The 21,047-nt window shown below is 39.0% G+C and overlaps 1 protein-coding gene across 1 annotated transcript in view; it reads right to left on the bottom strand.

The window, feature by feature from the left end:
* LOC106882610 (uncharacterized) overlaps positions 1–21,047 on the bottom strand; it is a 112,691-nt gene that overhangs the window by 61,247 nt on the left and 30,397 nt on the right. The window contains exons 18-23 of the mRNA XM_089353509.1: positions 16,914–17,036; positions 15,003–15,118; positions 10,312–10,590; positions 7,312–7,504; positions 4,354–4,591; positions 1,870–2,039 (exon numbers count right to left, since the gene is read on the bottom strand). Of these exons, the coding sequence (XP_089209635.1) occupies positions 1,870–2,039; positions 4,354–4,591; positions 7,312–7,504; positions 10,312–10,590; positions 15,003–15,118; positions 16,914–17,036 (1,119 nt within the window). The remainder of the gene's footprint in view (positions 1–1,869; positions 2,040–4,353; positions 4,592–7,311; positions 7,505–10,311; positions 10,591–15,002; positions 15,119–16,913; positions 17,037–21,047) is intronic.

Raw genomic sequence — 21,047 nt, 5'->3', positions numbered from 1 at the left:
TTTTTTCTTCTTCACATTATCAAGTCTTGTTAACAAATGTAATTGTGTTAATTAGTTAAAACAGACATTTACCATTAACACAACTAAATCAGTCTGGTGTCACTCAGTGTTTGGGGTAATATGTTGAGTTCTTGTGTTTTAGGCCCAATTGTTTTTATGGAAAAGTCAGGTGATACATATCTTGAGATTGTAATGAATGGAACTTAATTAACAACAACCTAATTAACATGATCCCGCTTTCCAACTAGACACTTCAATTCCATTCTGCATTATTCAAGAGAAAATGGATTAACTGAAGAAGATGAATTCATTGGACAACATGCTCACCTGATTGTACCCAAAATAGATTTTTTTAATTTTCTACAGAGTACTCAACGACAATGAAGTTCAGGTGCTACATAAAATGCACCCAGTCCACTCTGTAAAGTGGTTCACATTAGGAAGGGCATCCAGATGTAGAAACTATGCCAAGACAGATAATGGGACTTGGTGTGGCTCTCAGCCTTGTCAGTTCTTGTCAAACCAACAAACCCATGCCAGCAAGGAAAATGGATGTTAAATGATGATGATGTGGGTGATTCAAAAAATTATGTCAGAAATATATTTCAAGATGTTACTGTAGAAAGAAACTTTCACAGAAATGTCAAAGCATGAAAGGTAAACTTCAAAGCTGTGTAAATTGTGAGGGACAACAGCTGGAAAAACTGAGTTGATTAAATTTTCAGTGCTTTTGTAATGAACTAATTTTTAAAAATCTATTTATTACTGTATGTAAAAAGAAAAATGAATATAACTATATAACTAATGTCAAAATATACATCATCATAAACTGTTCACCTAGTTGCAATGCAGCTTGTATATATAAAATGGGTAAGAATGGGCGTAGGAGTGGCTGTGTGGTAAGTAGCTTCCTTACCAACCACATGGTTCCGGGTTCAATCCAACTGCGTGGCACCTCAGGCAAGTGTCTTCGACTATAGCCTCAGGCCGACCAAAGCCTTGTGAGTGGATTTGGTAGACGGAAACTGAAAGAAGCTTGTCGTATATATGTATATATATATATATATGTATTGTGTGTATATGTTTGTGTGTCTGTGTTTGTTCCCCCAACATCGCTTGACAACCGATGCTGGTGTGTTTACGTTCCCATAACTTAGCGGTTCGGTAAAAAGAGTCCGATAGAATAAGTACTAGGCTTACATAGAATGAGTCCTGGGGTCGATTTGCTTGACTACAGTCACATGACTGAAACAAGTAAAAGAGTAAGAAGTTTGCTTAGTAACCGCATAAGACCACTTGAAAATGAATGTAAGGTGATGACCAAGAAGGCAAAGTATGCTTTCATTGATTTTAGAATGAAAAATCTTTTCTCGTCTTTCCAACTTAACGAGTGCTCTCCAGTTATCTGTCAGACTCATCTTTATTAACTTTCGATAATATATCTTATCCCTTCTGCTTAATTTATATTCATTATAAGCACTATTGTTATCTAAGCTAAGGCCTTTGCCATCAATTTAACCTTCATCTTATATCATGAATAAATGATTCCAGTGAATGTTTCCGCTAACTTCAGGCAAACTTAATTTTATCAACCATTAAGAAGTTGTTACACAGGAACTTCCAGTTGTCCTCTAAACTAAAGGTTTGTATCTCTACTTTCACTTAGCTGTGATAATCTAAGTGATGAATTAGTTCTACATAGAGTCAACTTAATGTGCAACCAAATATTCTCTCACCTAAAAATTAGACCCTTCTGATATACCACTTCCAAAAGCAAACAATTAATAATAATATTACCTTATTTTTCAGATCTTTCATTTAACATTTTGATGAAAAATTAAGGTAAAAATTTAAAAGGAATAAACTTACCAGTCTCTGGAACTTTATACTTTGAACAGGTGTCAGATGGATGAATGTCATAAAATATATTACATAATGGATAGTCTCTACAACAATAGTTTTCACCATCAGCAAAAGATCCATTTATCTTGTATATAAAACCACCATCAGGATAGTTTTTCAAAAGAGCATTCTCAACCCTGAAATGAATTTAAGAAAAACAAATGTATGTGTATTTTAATCTTAGTTTAGAGACAAGGGGGCTGTTACTATAACTGACACTCACAAATTTGTGAGGTTAATAGCATTACTACCCATCTTGATATCTGGAGGCAAAATGGAGTGAGGAGGGAATTCCAGGAGATTGCAGTTTTGGAGATAAGAGGATAAAAATTTGAGTAAAATGTTTGGTGCAGTATAGAATAAAAGGGATGAGTTAGAGCATAGCTAATGAAAGGAGGGAAGATAGGTAAACTAGGTAGGGATGGTAGAAAATTTGTAAGTTCAGGGGAACATGAACTGTTGTAATAATGGTAGAAGTAGAGGTGGAATTATTGTAGGTTAGTCATCTAGTGGTTGCATGGTTGCATATAAATATATGTGTGTTGATATATATCATCATCGTTTAACATCCGCTTTCCATGCTAGCATGGGTTGGACGATTTGACTGAGGACTGGTGAACCGGATGGCTACACCAGGCTCCAATCTGATTCGCCAGAGTTTCTACAGCCGGATGCCCTTCCTAACGCCAACCACTCCGAGAGTGTAGTGGGTGCTTTTACGTGCCACCAGCACGAAGGCCAGTCAGGTGGTACTGGCAACGGCCATGCTCAAAATGGTGTATTTTATGTGCCACCTGCACATGAGCCAGTCCAGCGGCACTGGCACGATCTTACAAGTGCCAGGAAGGCGACGCTGGGCACAGGTGCCATCACGATTTCGGTTTCGCTTGCCCCAACAGGTCTTTACAAGCCGAGTTTCGTGTCCAATGAAGGAGCCAACGTTGGCATGGGTGCCAGTCATCGAACTTAGTTTGTATATATATATATATATAAACATAATTAAGGGATCAGCAAACAGTTGCTTCATCAAATACCGAAGTTCAGAAATAGCAGCTAAAAAGTAGCTGTATATATATAGATATATATATATATATATATATATATACAAAAGCATACAATGGGTATATAGGGATACATTATCCAGATGGGTACTATAAGAGCTCTATGGTATAGTCCAAGATTTTGGCTAACCACATCACTAAGGAAAATTTAGAGTAAGAAATTGCACTGTAGTTGTACTAATGGGTAAATCTGGGTTTGCTTCATTGGATTATGAATATAGAAACATGCATATGTGTATATATGCATATATGTGGATATGTGTGTGTGTGTGTGTGTATATATGATAAGATGAAATATATTGTTAATCACAACTGTTTCAACACATGTAGCATTGATATGTTATGTTGGTCTAGGAGTAAAACTGAAAAAGTGTGACACACTGACATTCACATTTATTATATTAAGGTGGTGAACTGGCAGAATCCTTAGCAGACTGAGCAAAATGCCTAGTATTTCGTCTGCTATTAGGTTTTGAGTTCGGCTTCTGCCAAAGTTGACTTTCCTTTCATCCTTTCAGGGTTGATAAAATTAGTTCCAGTTACATACAGGGGTCGATATAATCGAATTAATTCCTTCCCTCAAAATCTGAGGCATTGTGCTTCTAGTAGAAAGTATTTATTTAAGTTGAAAAAGTGTGACACACTGACATTCACATTTATTTTATTAGATATGTTTAATTTTGGGGAAACTTTATTTCACTGAAAGTGTATTTTATATATATGTGTGTGTGAGTGTATGTGTGTGTATATATATATATATATATATATATATATATATATATATATATATATATAGAGAGAGAGAGAGAGAGAGAGAGAGAGAGAGAGAGAGAGAGAGAGAGAGAGAGAGTGTGTGTGTGTGTGTGTGTATTGTCATATGCATAGTGAACAGCAAAAATCAAAAGAATGACTTGCATATTCATTTTTAATATGTTTGGATAGATGCAAGTGTGTGAATAAGCGTTTCAACATCTTCTTCTTTCAGGCAAATGGGCATTCACTGCCCTCAACTCATTAATGGAAGGGAATTCTGGGGCATTTAATGTTTTGACATTATTGCCTGCTGTCAGAACCCAAGCTAATAACTTTAACAAAGGTTTGTGGATCTTGTTTATAATTTCTACAAACAAAGGAGATGATCCTTTAGACTCATTTCTATTACATTAGTGATAAATAATACATTTAAAGAAATGAGCAGCATAAAGGTAAAATTTTGGCAAACCATGTCTGTGACACTATCTTTATTCCCAGTTGCAACCACTACCATTGAGAGAGAAATTCTGAATATCTATCCCTTTGTAAAAAGAAAAAAAACAAAACAATTATGCTTTATTATACAAAAGAGCAGTTATGAAAATATGTTACTTTATATATGAATACATAGACTTACGATGAATAACAACAGCGCTGTTTTGTACCATTTATAGTGAAACGGTTTTCATAACATGCATTTATGGTTAGACCTTTAAAAGTAAGATCTACCTTTGCTTGTTGCAGTGTACAGGGACATGGAATTGCAAAAGAGTCAATTTTAAACTGCTCTTCATTTTCACAATGCCACTCCAAACAATTCAAAGAACTTTCAGTTCTGTTTCCAATTTTAAATGTTTTCCTCAATCCATAGACTTCTGAAAAATATAATATTTCTATGTGACAGAAAGATATATATCACCAATTTGCATGTGATGACAAAAGAGATAGATCTTGATATCATTGGAAGTACAGGACTATATTTATTGAATGATACAGTTACAGAAATTCGCATACAGGACTTCAAGGATGTAATGTACCCATTAATCTATTAAAAAATTCCACTGGAAAGAGCTGTAATGAAGTGATGCATATCCATCATTTTGTTATTTATTTGTTTGTTCATAATAGACTTCACTGGAATCCTGACCCATTGGATGTTCTGGAGTACACCAAATAATGTATGACCAATATAAAGTACACTTTTAGATTAGCCCATAGACGGTTAAATTACTCATAAAGGTTAAGTATTCTCTATATACACAACCTGAACTTTTCCACTGGATGTACTTCAGTACCCAGGATATTTATTTGAGTAAAGGTACAGTTTACAAGTTGATTTCGACCCTACCTGGTACCTATCATTTAAGTACCTGACTGTTTTGAATTTTTTATGTTGTATGCCTCCCCGTTCTTAAAAGTTTTTGTCTTACAAGTAATTGGTGACACTGTCAATGCAGGTGCCACTTAAAAGCACCCAGTCCACACTGTAAAGTGGTCAGTGTTCGGAAGGGCATCCAGCTGTAAGAACTTTGCCAAAACAGACCTTGCCTGTGCTTGTGCAACATAAAAAGCACTACTCGTCTTGCTTGTGTTTGAACCATGTAAAATGCACTAGGTCCACTCTGCTGAATGGTTGATGTTAGAATGGCATCCATCTGTAAAACACCTGCCAAAACAATCACAGAAGTCTGGTGCAGGCTTCGGCCTGACTGGCTCTTGTGATACCATCCCACCCATGCTAGCAAGGAAGAGGGATGTTAAACAATGATGATGATGATGATGTGTGTATATATGTATGTATGTATGTGTGTGTGTGTGTGTGTGTCTGTATATATACATATATCACACCGAAAGCATATATGTGTATATATATATATATATATATATATATATACATACACACACACACACACACACACACACACACACACACACACACACACACGCCAATGTTGCACAAATGTTCCAGCAAGGAAAGTGAGATCACAGCCATAGCCTACATCAGTGTCGCATAACCAGCCCATTTAAAAAGTACCCTCGAATCGTCAGGCGACATGCCATGCTCAGAGAGATCTACTGAGTCAAGTAAAATGAAAATGAAAATGAAAATCAAATCAAATCACAATCAAATGGAAATTGTAGTTTTGGTTGATGCCAGTGTCACCTGACTGGCTCCCCATGCTAGTGGCATGTAAAAAGCACCATCTGAACACAGCCGATGCCAGTGCCACGTGACTGGCTCCCATGCCGGTGGCACGTAAAAGCACCAACTACACTCTCGGAGCGGTTGGCATTAGGAAGGGCATCCAGCTGTAGAAACATTGCCAAGTGGCAATATACTACACTTTATCGTGCAGTTACTGTTAATACTTCATTTAGAGAATTAACATTGCTTGTTTTCACCTTTTCAATATCAGTGAAGAATGTCACTGGAAAAGAAGATATAAGATTTTGCCAGGTTTTTCTCTCTCACCAAGGTCATCAGCTGTCGAACGCCGAAGAAGGGAAATAACCCTGAAATCCGGATACGTTCGTGCTGCTGGTCGTGGTGAGAGGGATAACTCCCTTGGCAAACAGGACACAGTCGTGTGTCGATAAGCCAGCTGGAGGAGATGTCCTCCTGGGGCTAAAAGCAACAGTAACATCCACCCCTAGGGGTCAGCCACACTTAAGTGGCAATATACTACACTTTATATATATATATATATATATATATATATATATATATATATATATATCATCATCATCATCATCATCGTTTAACGTCCGCTTTCCATGCTAGCATGGGTTGGAATATATATATATATATATATAATGAGAGAGAGACACACACACACACACAAAGACAGACAGATACTATACACACACATCCTCACAACAGGCTCCTTCCAGTTTGTGTGATTGGCCCAGAGTTATGGTAGAAGACACTTGCTCAAGGTGCCATACAGTGGGGCTGAACCTGGTACCATGTAGTTGAGAAGTGAACTTCCTCAGCATGCAGCCATATCTGTGCCTACAATAATTACATGTACACAAGCAAATGAACCATGAATAGTGTTGGTGAGGTGTTTAATCAACTGCACTATATCTGCTCATTGATTTAGCATAATATATGTCGATGTGTGTGTTTCACAGACAGTTTTATATTAATGTAACAGTCAGACAGAACCAACATCATAGAGAAGAACAAGGTTGGAGATTTAAATGATAGACACAGACAACCCAACGCACAGTTTTTGTCAACTATATTTCACACACAAGGTTTGGTTCAACCCAAAGCCTTGATAAAAAAAACTTGCTTTAAGATATCATCCAGTGAGACTGAAGCTTGGATGTTGGGATCACATGACTGCAAAGTGAACTTCTTAACCATCTGACATTGCTGCACCCATTTACAAGAACATAGAAAAAACAGTATGTACACTAATCTCAAGTGAAGAAACATTGACAGATGTAAAAGTTTATTTACTTTCATTTACCAAAACGGTTACATTCGTTGTTGGGTAATTATACATGCCAATATATTTATATTTCAGTTAATTATTTTTGATGAACAATCAGAGAACTTTAACAAAAGTGAATTAAAGCAACATACCATTTCCTGTCTTTAATAAGTTGAAGAATTCTTTATCACGAGCAAAAAGAACAGATCCATTATTACCATTACCATAGCCAACCACAATATTTCGATTCGCTTCTGCATTTAGCTTTACGTCGTCTTTGTCATAGTTAAAGATTGCATAGAACAAAGTTCCGTTTGAAACCAGAATGCTTTGGAATGTGATGGACTGAAAAGAAAACAAACAAAAAATTAGTTTTCATTCAATCTTCAACATTTATTCATTTCAGATAGTTGGAAAGTTAGAAAACTTGATAATGTTATGTATAAAATAAAAATTTCTTTCATTTAAAACAAATTCATTTTAATTTCAACATTAAAAAGTATTCATATAGTAATGAGGATGGTAATTATTGTCATAGAGTAAACTTCGTTATAATCATGACAACAAGAAACAAGTTTTTTTTCTTGTTCTGTCTGACAAATTTAGTGCAGAGATTCAAAGATATAAAATTAGTGTAGAGCTTCATGAGATAAACTCAACTATATTAAATCTAGATATTAGGGGGATACTTACACCCGTCAGAGTGTAAGTATCTTGAGAGAAAAGCTGAACATTAGAAGCATCAGTTGTGGCGTGCAAGAGAGATGATTGCGCTGGTATGGACATGTGGTGAGAATGGAGGAGGATAGCTGCGTGAAAAAGTGCCACACCCTAACAGTTGAGGGAACCCGTGGAAGAGGTAGGCCCAGGAAGACCTGGGCTGAGGTGGTGAGGCAAGACCTTCGTACATTGGGCCTCACCGAGGCGATGACTACGGACCGAGACCTTTGGAAATGGGCTGTGCGTGAGAAGACCCGGCAAGCCAAGTAAGATCGTTGCCAGTGCCCCTGGACTGGTTCTTGTGCGGGTGGCACATGAGATGCACCATTTTGAGCGTGGCCGTTGCCAGTACCGCCTGACTGGCTCCTGTAGGATTTTCGAGCGAGATCGTTGCCAGTGCCCCTGGACTGGCTTGTGCGGGTGGCACATAAAAGACACCATTTCGAGCGTGGCCGTTTTCGTGCGGGTGACACGTAAAAGCACCCACTACACTCTCTGAGTGGTTGGCGTTAGGAAGGGCATCCAGCTGTAGAAACTCTGCCAAATCAGACTGGAGCCTGGTGTTGCCATCCGGTTTCACCAGTCCTCAGTCAAATCGTCCAACCCATGCTAGCATGGAAAGCGGACGTTAAACGATGATGATGATGATGATGATTATAAAAATTTACTCTTCATCCTTTTCTGTACTGCCAGTCATCACCTACTCTCCTCTACCTTCCCTACAACTCATATTCATCATCAACCACCTTTCAATTCTTCTTCACTATTCCTTGTATCTATCACCAACCACTCCTATTCCATCTCTAACTATCCCTCACTCTCTTGTAATGTCTTCTTCCCTACCATTCCCATTCTTTTCTACCCACTCATTTCTTTTCATCTTCTACCTTGAGGGCCCACCCTAACCCTAGTCTCTACCATCTCTCTTTCTCTCTCCAACTCAGTTGCTCCCTCCCACCTACTCTTCTATAAAGTGAGTAGCTTATAACATCTCCTGTTTTTGGCCCTTCTTTCATATTATAACTTCTTATTTCCTAGCATAAAGTCACTTACCGCTCTACAAAAGTCCTTCAAAAGGACCGAGTATATAACTGGTACTCCATCAGCTATGACAATGAGTGTTCCAGAATACCAACAGAACAACCTGCTCATGAAATTATTATGCAAGTGGCTGAGTACTCCACAGACACACATACCCTTTATGTAGTTCTCAGGGAGATCCAACATGACACAGAATGTGACAAGGTACAATTTATTTTGCCAACTGAGTGGACTGGAGCAACATGAAATAAAGCATCTTGCTGAAGAATACAATTCACTGCTGGGAATCGAACTCAGAACAGTTAGCATATGCTATAAAAAGATTAGCATATTAGGAAGGGCATCCAGCTGTAGAAACTATGCCAAAGCAGACATTTGAGTACACTGACTTGTTGGATACTGTCATACTATCAAACTCATGTCAGAATGGAAAATGGACATTAAAAAGATGATGATGATGAATAATCTGTGTAACTTGAGTAAATTCCTTCTAATCAATTTGCATCTTAATATATCCTTTTAACATATCCAGGACTATATTGTCCAATGTGTCTTGTCCATTTTTTGAGATAGCAATATGAGAGTTCTAACAAGTTGAATAGCCACTGTGTGTGTGTGTGTGTGTGTGTGTGTGTGTGTGTGTGTGTGCTTATATAAGAAGTTATAATATGAATGTTGATTATTCACTGCTTGTCACTGACCCAAACATATTGTTGCTATTCCATTAGGACTGATTGCACTGTGCTTATGAAAACCTCTGGAAGAAAAAATCCTTTACTTGAAAAGCAGGAAAGATTGGCATGAAGAACATCTGGCCCTAAAGTCATGTCTCAGATAACTCACTCCTGTTCTAACCCTTGCTAGCATAGAAAATGGACATTAAATGGATACATGAATTATCTTAAACAACTTTAAACAGCCAGAAGGCTGGTGCCATGTAAAAAGCACCAAATACACTTTATAAAGTGGTCGGCTTTAGGAAGGGCACCTACCTGTAGAAGCCAGGCCAAAACAGATTATGAAACCTGCTGATGCTCCTGGTATTGCTAGTGCCTGTCAAACCATCCAATCTATGACAGCATGGAAGATGGATGTTAAATGATGATGATGATGATAAGAACTGGCAACAATAAACAGTTAGGGATTGAGATTTTCTTTTTGATAGAAAATAATTGATTTCATGAGAAGGCTTTTCAAAGTTTTAGTTAGATAATCTTATATGGTGTTATTTTAACAAGAATCCTTAAAAAACTGAAAATAAATAAATAAATAAATGAATAAAGGAAAATTTATTTGAATTATGAAAATCTAACAGATCACCTTTTGTTGAACACAAGTGTTTAAATTAATCATACAGAAGAAATTTAAATTAAAGTGTATTTAAAACTTACTTCATTTCCAAATTCAGATGCAGGATAAGGGGAGAGATTTTGCCATGTCACAACAACAGCTCGTTTAGCATGAAAGGTAGGCGGTACCATGTTACCAATTCTATTTAATAGTTTTTTATCTTTACAATATTCATAACTATCAATGAATATTTTCCCAGGGGCAGCAACATCAAAAGCTGTCCAAAATGGAGCCAAAATAGGAGAAGCTTCAGGGAAAGTTCCATCTCCTGGTTGTGCATAACTTTTTTCACCAAAAGCGATGTAACCATTGGCACTAACCTACAAAGCAGATGAAATGATTTCTCAGTAGCATAAAAAAGACAGACAAAATCAGCTGAATAAAGAACATGAACAGGGGCAATGTGGATAAGCTGATCATAACCCTTAAACTAATTCATACAATCGTAATTTCAATCCTCACCTTAAAATGAACTCATCAAGAAATAAGGAGTTCTATATAAAGTAAATATGCCATCTGAAGAAACAAGTGATAATGAAGAGTGAAGCTCAATAAAGTCAGTGCCAGTGCCTTTCTATTATCTTTACTCTCAGATGAAAGGCAAGGCTTGATAACAAATGAACTTATTGAACTCTTATAGCTTTAGTTAAGCTGTACACAAAAAAATTAACAGAAACCCAGTTTGTGTTAACAAAAGATTTATTCAGTTAAATACATGAAGGCAACAGCCGTTAGTCAACTCCTGCTAGAATAGAAAGTCAGCTTAACAGGAAGTCGACTTCACCACAAACCAGCTCCCTGGCTAGCCTGCAACAAAGTTCCTGTTTACAGTTCATCCTTGGACAGTGCCCTACATATAGCTCCCCCTGGTACACATGATCTGGGTGTACCATCTTTTGGCATGGGAATAGGGCACAAGTGGCCCACACTGTCTCTCAGTTGTGCGAGTTATCTTTTGACATCTGAGTCTCATTTTGTGTTCGGAAGAAACTCTCCTGACATTGTAAGAAAGGCACCATGCACCATTTCTGTGGCAGAAGAAGTGTTAAGATTTTCCTTTGGGGTGGTGCCAATTCCCAGTATCACCCATGGAAGATGACCAATCTAATAAAACCTGTTAAGTCTGGTTGTCAGGGATTCCTTCAGGCAGCAGTGAAATCTCTCCACTAACCCGTTGGCCTGTGGATGGTAGGCTGTTGTGCACTTCATTGTGATTACAAAAAGGTCACACATGTCATTCCACAGCTTTGAGGTGAATTGTGGGTCCCGATCAGATGAGATGCTGTCTGGGACACCGAAATGGGCAATCTAGTTTGTGATGCAGGCTTGTCTGACTTCTTGCGTTTCCATGCTGCAGAAAGGGATAGCCTCAGGCCAATGAGTGTAGCAGTCTACCAAGGTCAGAAGGTACGAGCAACCCTGTGAAGGTGGTAGGGAGCTGACAAGGTCAATGTTGACGTGACTGAAACAGGCTTGTAGTGGTTCATAGTTGCCGAGGGATGCTTTGGTGCACTGATGGATGTTGGCTTGTTGACAGGGGATACAGCTCTTAGTCTACTCCTCAGTTTTCTTGATCATACTGGGCCAGATAAATTTGCTTGACAGCAGGTGCCATGTGGATCTAGTACCTGGGTGACACAGTCTGTGAATGATATTGAAAACTTTCCTGCACCAAGCTAATAGGACGATTGGTCAAGGCTTCCCAGTGAATACATCACACAACAGGGTTGTGCCATTGGAACCAAAGTGCACATCCTGCAAGGAAAATGACGTGATGGCAGTGCAATAGGCCCTGATCCCATCCACTATCAGTTGGGTTGCAGCCATAACCTTGTAATTCAGGCCTTCTGTTATTGGGGCTAGGTAGGTGTGAGAGCAAGTAGGGGCATGAGAGAGTGTGTAGGCAACTGTATTGCCCTTTCCAGCTAGGAGTTGGATGTCCATGGTGTCGATCAAGTGCTGGAAGGACTGTTGCATTTTTCAGGCCAAAGAGTGCACATAGGAATTCATACAGCCCAAAAGGACTGATGACAGCAGTTTTTGGCACATCATCATCTTGTACTGGTATTTGGTGGTAACCTCGAATGAGGTCGACCTTTGAGAAAACCAAGCACTCAGTTAGCTGGGCTGAGAAGTCCTGTATGTGCAGAATGGGGTAGCAGTTGAGTGTTGTATCTGCACTGAGATGGTGGTAATCTCCACAAGGGTGAAAATCTCTGCTGGGTTTCAGTGCCACATGCAGGGGTGACGACCAGGGACTACTTGGCAAACTATACCCAATGCTTCCATATTGTCAAACTCAGCCTTTGCAATAGCAAGTTTGTCTGGTGAGAGATGATGTGTGTGGCTGTGCACATGGGGTGGGTGGGGGTGGAGCTGGTGTTGGGGATGTGGTGTGTCACCCCGTGGCAGGCTGTAGGTGGTTTGAAGAATGTTGGGGTAGTGAGATTGGGCAGGCTCACAAGGAGATTCAAGAATTTGTTCTTGGTCTGAGAGACGGTTGCTATGTGGGAGAGGTGGCATGTGCAGATGTTGCCAGAGACACGGAAACATATGTGTTGCTGTTGATGATAATGGGCTGATGGACATCAGTGATGGTAAATGCTCATATGTATTTTCGTGAGCCAATGTTGAGGGAAAGGATGTGGTGACCGTATATCTCAATTGTGGAGCCATTGGTGGCCATTGAAGGTTGGCCTTGCTTTCCATAATCGCCTCACTTTCCATAACAGAGGTCCCTTGCCAACACTGGGATCATATTGACTTCTGCTTTTGTGTGGATTAGGAACCTACGTCCAGAGCGTCAATTGCAGACATAGAGGAGCAGTTATCATGTCTGCTGGCCACCAGAGCATTCAATGGCAGCTAGCTCTAGAGTTTTCCTGGGCCAATGGCAAAGGGGTCCTGAAACTATATGGTTGTTTGTATTTCATAGTCTTTTTCCTGAATTTTGTGTGGTAGAAGCACATGTCATCTTGCTTAACTCTACCATGTCTCAGGGCTGACCCTATGGTGTTCATCAAAACACCACTGGATAAAAAATGCTTTCACTAACTACCACAAGTCTTTGATCTCGGTCTGAGTTATGGGGCCTGGACCTGGGGTAGTAACTTGTGAAGAAATATTTCCTTAAAAAAAAACCGAAGGTGATTCACTGGGGGGAACCAATTCCTCCTCCAGTATCTTGGCTGCTGCTTCCCGTTTGCTCCTCTGGAATGTATCCACCAGCTTGCTTTTAATGTATTGTATTTGTGCGTTGCTGAGAGTTGAGTTAAAATATCCTGTACCCTCGTTGCTGTGTCTTCATCCAGTGTCGCTACTATGTAAGAATATTTCATTAGGTCCGAAGTTATTTTGTGTACGTTGAATTGTGCTTCCACCTGTGCAAACCATAGCTCAGCCCTTTTCAGCCACAATTGTAGTAGCTTCAGTGCTGTTGTGTAATTGCTTGCTATGTTTCTTTTATTTTCTGTTTACTTTGATGTGCAAAGCGAAAGCTGTCGTTCTTCTGTGGGATCACCAGTTATAGCTTAGTTAAGCTATACACAAAAAAAATTAACGGATGCCCAGATTTTGTTAACAAAAGATTTATTCAGTTAAATACATGAGAGCGACAGCTGCTAGTCAACTTCAGCTAGAATAGAAAGCCTACTTAACTGGAAGTCAACTTCGCCACAGACCAGCTTCCTAGTTAGCCCACAACAAAGTTCCTGTCTACAGTTCATGTCACAAATCCTTAGGCAGTGCCCTACACACTCTTTATTTTATTGGTTTAGGGTTAGAATTTTTATCCAACTTTTTAAATATTTTTGATGATTAGCATCAAAAGAAATAAGAAAAGTTAGGTTCTTGCAAAGGGCTGTGAAAGGTTATGTATCTTCATCCTTTTTCTATCAGGAATTGCAAGTTCAGTTTTTCAGAAACTTAGTCAAAGTTGGATGATTTAGGCAAGAAAGAAGTGGAGTATACAAGAAGTAGAGAGTACTAGTGATGTTCTGTATAAGCAAAATCCAATTAAATAAAATTCAAAGCACAAATAATTTTAGCGAGATGAAACAAGAAATAGAATTTTAACTTTTCAAAGGGCCTTTTTGTTTTGAATGAAAAGAGGTAGGCTGTAATGGAGACTAACTCTGGAGGGACAAACGTGGTAGTTGGAAGATGAGAGAAGAAATAGAAGTAAAAGCAAGGAAGCAAAAATTTTAAAAAAAGAGAAGCTGAGAGAGTAAAGGAGGATAGAATTGTAAGGATATAGTAATCAACAAATGATGAGGGCTTTGTGTAAAAAGAAAATAAGATTTTAAAATGTCCTGATGAGCAAGGGAAACTTAATATGATAAAAAAAAAAGTGCCAGGTAAAAAAAAATAAAGTCAAGATGAAAAGATAATATCAGAGACATAATTTAGTAAGGAAAATTCAAGTTAAAAATTGCAAGAAATTTTACAAGAAAATAACAATAATAAAAAAATGAGTCGAAATAACAATGAAAAATGTAAAAAGAGGAAAATGGCGATAAAGAGAAAGAAAGAAAGATCAGGTAGTATGTAGTTGTGGTTTTTAAAAGTTAAAACGTCAACTTATTCTACCATGTTTACATAAAGGCTAAGATACTAAGATAAAAAAGACCACATCTGATTTGTTATGTCATGTATAAAAAGCAAACAAGAAATATTTATGTTTACTAAAATATTGTAATCAATATGTGTGGATAAAAATCAAATTGTAACTCACATAAATATTCTGATAGATACGATCAAAAGCTGTAATTTTTAGGTCTACGAAATAAGGTCCATACAACTTATTCTGTTGCACCTGAACTTCAGTTTTATAATCAACCATTGGTTTTTCTATGAAATAAAATCACAAAAGTAACATGACAATTCAGAAAAAAATTCAAATGTGTTATATGTGGTCTGATCAATAAGTATCTGGAGTGTTGCCATAGTAACGAAGCTAAAGCATGCACAGTAAAGCTGCTTGGCACAGATTGACTTTGTACTCTGCTGTGCATGTGCACTAAGTTTTAACATGCTAGCTCACAGAATGTTAGCTCCGTTTACAGCAGTGCTTGGAAGGAAGGTGTGTAGCATGTGATCATTGCACTGACCATGATAGAGAAAGTTGAGCAGAGAATCCGCATCAAATTTAGCCAAAAGCTTGGCGATACCTGCTCAGAGGCTTACGCAAAATTTTCAAAAAATTTTCATTGTTCTCAACACAATCAAGATCTTGTACAGCTGAAACCTGAGTTTCTTTTTGGTCAGCTGAAAGCAGTTTGGGCACAAACTTGGCAGACAGGTATCTCATAATCAAATCTTCAGTGATAATGGGTTGAACTAAATTATAACTAGTCTGCACATCCTCTGATAACTCACGGATGGTGATATGGCAGTTTCCCCTCACCGCTGCATGCACGTCTGTGATGTTTTCTCAGTTCTGCTGGTTGCACGTTTCTCAGAACGTTTGTCAATATCAACATTTTTTCAGCCATCTTGTAAACATTTGAACCACTCGTGAATTTGTGTGCAGCCATTACACTCCTCTCCATATACTTTCTGCAACTTTGCGTAGGCCTCTGAGCTGGTATCGCCATGACAATTTTCTCTGTCATGGTTAATGTAATGATCATACACTACACACCTTCCTTCCAAACAGTGCAAGTGAACTAGAACGTTAAAACTTAGTGTGCATGCACGGCAGTGTTCGAGACCAATCTTTGTGGCTTCCCTCTGTGTGCTTTAGCTTCATAACTATGGCAATAGTCCAGATTCTTTTTGATCAAACCTCATATATTCTCCATATCTATATAAAACTTTCATGTCAACCATATGCCGATGAGGCATGACCTGTTATAGAAGCTATGCATGCAAGCACACACACACACACACACACACACTGGGATATTTGAATTATTTATTTTATACATCCTGTGGACAGTCAAATTCCTGGGTATGAAGTGGTACATCCACAGGAATGAAATTCTGAGTTTCCACTAATTATAAGAATCTGATTGGAAATATCAGCAGTAGAATTTCCAGCACACGGTCCACAGAAATGTTCTTTAAAAATATGTGTTACGTGAAAAGCACCATTCAAGCATGGTTGATGCTGGTACCACCTAACTGGCTCCTGTGCTGGTGGCACGTAAAAAGCACCATTCGAGCATAGTCGATACCAGTACCGCCTGACTGTCCCCCGTGCCAGTGGCATGTAAAAAGCACCCACTACACTCTTGGAGTGGTTGGCGTTAGGAAGGGCATCCAACTGTAGAAACACTGCCAGATCAGATTGGAACCTGGTGCAGCCTCCTGGCTTGCCAGTCCTCAGTACAAACTGTCTAAACCATACCAGCATGAAAAGCAGATATTAAAGGATGATGATGATGGTACATTGAAAAAAGAAAAAAAAATACAATGACAAATTAGAGAATTTATTAAATAGCAGCATAGATTTTTTGATTAAGTCTTACTTTTCATTATGACAGCATAATAGTTCAGTACTTTTACTGATGTTTTACAGACACTTGCCTTTTCAGTTTTTTACTGTTGACTTTTTACTCTAATAAACTTTTATCATCCTTTTAAATGTTGTTCATATCTGATTTGACACTCACATTTTTAAAATAAATCAAATTATACTAACCTAAACAATTGAAGCCATTCCCCACAAAACCATCATTGCAGTCACAATTATATCCACCAACATTATTGGTACATTTAGCAAATTCTGAGCATTTATGTGTACGATCGGTACATTCATCAATATCTGAAAAGATAAAAATGAATAAATAAAAATAAAATAAACTAAGTGACAACCAGACTAATATGAAAATTATTTGTATTCACCCATATGAGCAGTTAATATGGAATTCACTAAATTTAGCAGAAAACTTGTTAGACAGAACAGTGACTAGTTATTTTCCTTTCTTAAATAGTGCTTCTGTATCAATTATACTTTAATCAGAATGAGAAAGAGTTAGTTATTAAGCTGCCTCAGGCACTTTTTATGTGGCACCAGCACCAGCAGAATCGAGTAACATGTAAGACAAAGACCTCTCAGCTAAGAGAGGGAGTGGAACCAAATGAAGAAGTTGTGCACCAGGTGAGAGGTTAGAGTATAAAAGAGGGACAGAGATAGCTATCTTACTACAGAGGGGATACTTAGCTACCTCAGTAGGCCAAGGAGAGAAAGGAAGGGGTGAGAGAGGCTGAGGATGGGTATGGTAGATATGTGGGAGCATGGAAAGTGTACAGATAGGCATGTGAAGGAAAGTGGAGGGGCCTGCAGTGATCATGAGTGAGTTTGATAAAGGAAACTGTGTGAGTTTGTGAGCTGTGTTGATGCCTGTGAAGGGCCTGCCTGTATGTAAGGATGGCCCCTTTTTATTTAGCTTGTCTTCTCAAGCACAGCAAATTGCCAGAATGGTCCCTTGCCATTCTCCATTACTAACTTACCTAGGTAATAGAAACTGTCTACTACTTCTAAGGATCACCCTGGACATTTGAGGAAGTCTATTTTCTGTACATTCTCAGTGCCACACACAAAGACATTCTTCTGCCACACACAAAGACTATTTTCTCTGCTAACCTTACTATCATACTGCTGCTCTTCTTGTGTGTCCATAGCTTGTACTGTATACAATGTATAGAATTTCAACCTACACCTTTTCTATATATTGAGCAGGACCATCTTCCTGAGGGAATTAGAAATTCATTTATTTTCCTACTTACTAGGACTTTGGTCTTTCCTAAATTAACTCTAAGGCCGTTTGATTTCGGACCTTGCCTCCATACCTGAAATTTCTTCCATAGTTCTGGTAATGATTCAGTTATAAAAACAAGGTGATCAGTGTAAAGGCACTTCCAAGTGTAGCTAGTTTTAAATTTCTCTGTTATGGCCTGGAGGACTATGATAAACAAGAGGAGGCTGAGAACCAATCCTTGGTGTATTTCTACCTGTACATTTCTATACTCATTGCTGGCTTTCACCCTACTGACAGCATCATTGTTCATGGCTTGTACAGCTATCACCAACCACTTATTGATTGTGAGCTTTCCCTGTCTTCATTGCTTTATCTACCAAATTCTTCATTGCTTTATCTACTAAGATACTATCAATTCAGATAATGGGTCTCTCAGTTGGGACCACATTAGGCTGACTCTCCTTCTCCTTTGCATTCTACACATTTAGCAACCTTTCGTAGTGGCACTTTCAAGTCTCTTTCTTTGCAGAACCACCAAGTGCAGGTGAACCATCATCCATGGAAACACACTTCTCTCCTACAACCTCACAATTTTCTCTAACATACTGTCTTGTAAACCGAAATGCCTTAAGTCACTGGCCCTCATGCAGCAAAACATTGGTAGACTTCTTCCTTTCTGCTTCTCTGCTGGCTAAATATATCCGTCTCCTAGCTTCCCTTCTAACTACCTGATATATAGTTCTCTTTCAGTCTTTTTAAGCCTGTTTTTTCACTTTAATAGCCCCGTCAATTCAACCACCTTGTCATCCAATGTGTGGCTGATACACACATGCATACACCTGAATGTGAGTTTTAAATTATCAACATATCATAGTCCACCTGCTTTAACCAATTGGCATTTAAACCAAATATTTTACCTATTTTATGTTCAAATTGGTCAGATCTGGCCTCTCGCATCTACCTTACAATGTCATTGCAAAAATAAACAATCACATCAAAGGTGCAGCAACATCAAAGGCAGGTTAACTAGCAAGTTAGTTTTTGTTTGTGGCAGATGTTCAGGTGCAATAAAGACTGCAAACAAACAGGAAACAACTTCTATCTCATTCCAGGGTGAAAAACTAGAGGTAGTCGATAGCTTCCGCTATCTGGGCGACCAAGTTAGTAGTGGGGGTGGGTGCGCTGAAAGTGTAGCTGCTAGAATAAGAATAGCCTGGGCAAAGTTTAGAGAGCTCTTACCCCTGCTGGCGACAAAGGGACTCTCACTCAGAGTAAAAGGCAGACTGTATGACGCATGCGTACGAACAACCATGCTACATGGCAGTGAAACATGGGCTGTAACTGCTGAGGACATACGTAAGCTCGCAAGGAATGAAGCCAGTATGCTCCGTTGGATGTGTAATGTCAATGTGAATACCCGTCAGAGTGTAAGTATCTTGAGAGAAAAGCTGAACATTAGAAGCATCAGTTGTGGCGTGCAAGAGAGACGATTGCGCTGGTATGGACATGTGGTGAGAATGGAGGAGGATAGCTGCGTGAAAAAGTGCCACACCCTAACAGTTGAGGGAACCCGTGGAAGAGGTAGGCCCAGGAAGACCTGGGCTGAGGTGGTGAGGCAAGACCTTCGTACATTGGGCCTCACCGAGGCGATGACTACGGACCGAGACCTTTGGAAATGGGCTGTGCGTGAGAAGACCCGGCAAGCCAAGTAAGATCGTTGCCAGTGCCCCTGGACTGGTTCTTGTGCGGGTGGCACATGAGATGCACCATTTTGAGCGTGGCCGTTGCCAGTACCGCCTGACTGGCTCCTGTAGGATTTTCGAGCGAGATCGTTGCCAGTGCCCCTGGACTGGCTTGTGCGGGTGGCACATAAAAGACACCATTTCGAGCGTGGCCGTTTTCGTGCGGGTGACACGTAAAAGCACCCACTACACTCTCTGAGTGGTTGGCGTTAGGAAGGGCATCCAGCTGTAGAAACTCTGCCAAATCAGACTGGAGCCTGGTGTTGCCATCCGGTTTCACCAGTCCTCAGTCAAATCGTCCAACCCATGCTAGCATGGAAAGCGGACGTTAAACGATGATGATGATGATGATGATGACATCAGTGAAATCTTAATGCTATGAGATAAAGCAGGGTTATTGTTCTATATTTCAGAGATGAGGAATTCTGTACATTATTTACATTATTTACATTGGACAGATATATGTCCTCATCTTGCTTGTTGTTACCACGATGTTTTGGCTGATTCACTCTTCAACCTTCATCACGTGTCCTGGTAGAATTTTGAACCCAACCCTGGGTTCTCATTCCTAAGATATTTTTTTGCTGATGTTATTGTTTATTCAAGGCACTGCCTGGAACTGAACTCAGAATCCTGGGGTTAGTAGCACGCACTCTTAACCATTATGCTATATGCCCGTGGGCAATTACAGAATAAATTTTAGGGCTTATAAACCTAATATTTTTTACCCTTCCTTAATACCGCTTCCCATATTCTACTCATATCTGCACTCGGTCTGCTTAGGAGGTTATTATGTCCTACCATATGTGCTGCCTCTTTTAGTTTTCGTATTTTCCAATGGTGTTTCCTGTCTATTATTTTAACTTCATCCCACAGGGGGAGGGTGGTCTCCATTTTTCCCTACATAATTTTAAGGAAGGATACAAAAATATTAGGTATATGAGTCCTATAATTACTCTATAATTGCCCACAGGCATATAGTGTTATCGTTAAGAGCATGGGCTACTAACCCCAAGATTTTGAGTTCAATTCCAGGCAGTGCTTTGAATAAACAACAACAACAACAACAGCAATAATAATATCAACATAAGTAAAAAAAATACCTTAGGAATGAGAACCCAGGGTTGGGTTACAAATTCTACCAGGACACCAGATGAAGGCTGGGGAGTAAATCAGCCGAAACGTTGAGGTAGCAACAAACAAGATAAGGACACATATCTGTCCAATGTAAATAATGTAAATAATGTACAGAATATAAAGCAATTGAAATATGTGTTACATTTGACAGAGTATTCTGAACACAATTCCACCTCTAATTACTTACTAAACAGC

This window comes from Octopus bimaculoides, chromosome 6, assembly GCF_046866305.1.
Source record: "Octopus bimaculoides isolate indiv1 chromosome 6, ASM4686630v1, whole genome shotgun sequence".
Classification (NCBI taxonomy): Eukaryota; Metazoa; Mollusca; class Cephalopoda; order Octopoda; family Octopodidae; genus Octopus; species Octopus bimaculoides.
The sequence above is the reverse complement of the archived record's forward strand: the minus strand, read 5'-3'. Positions and strand labels throughout refer to the sequence as shown.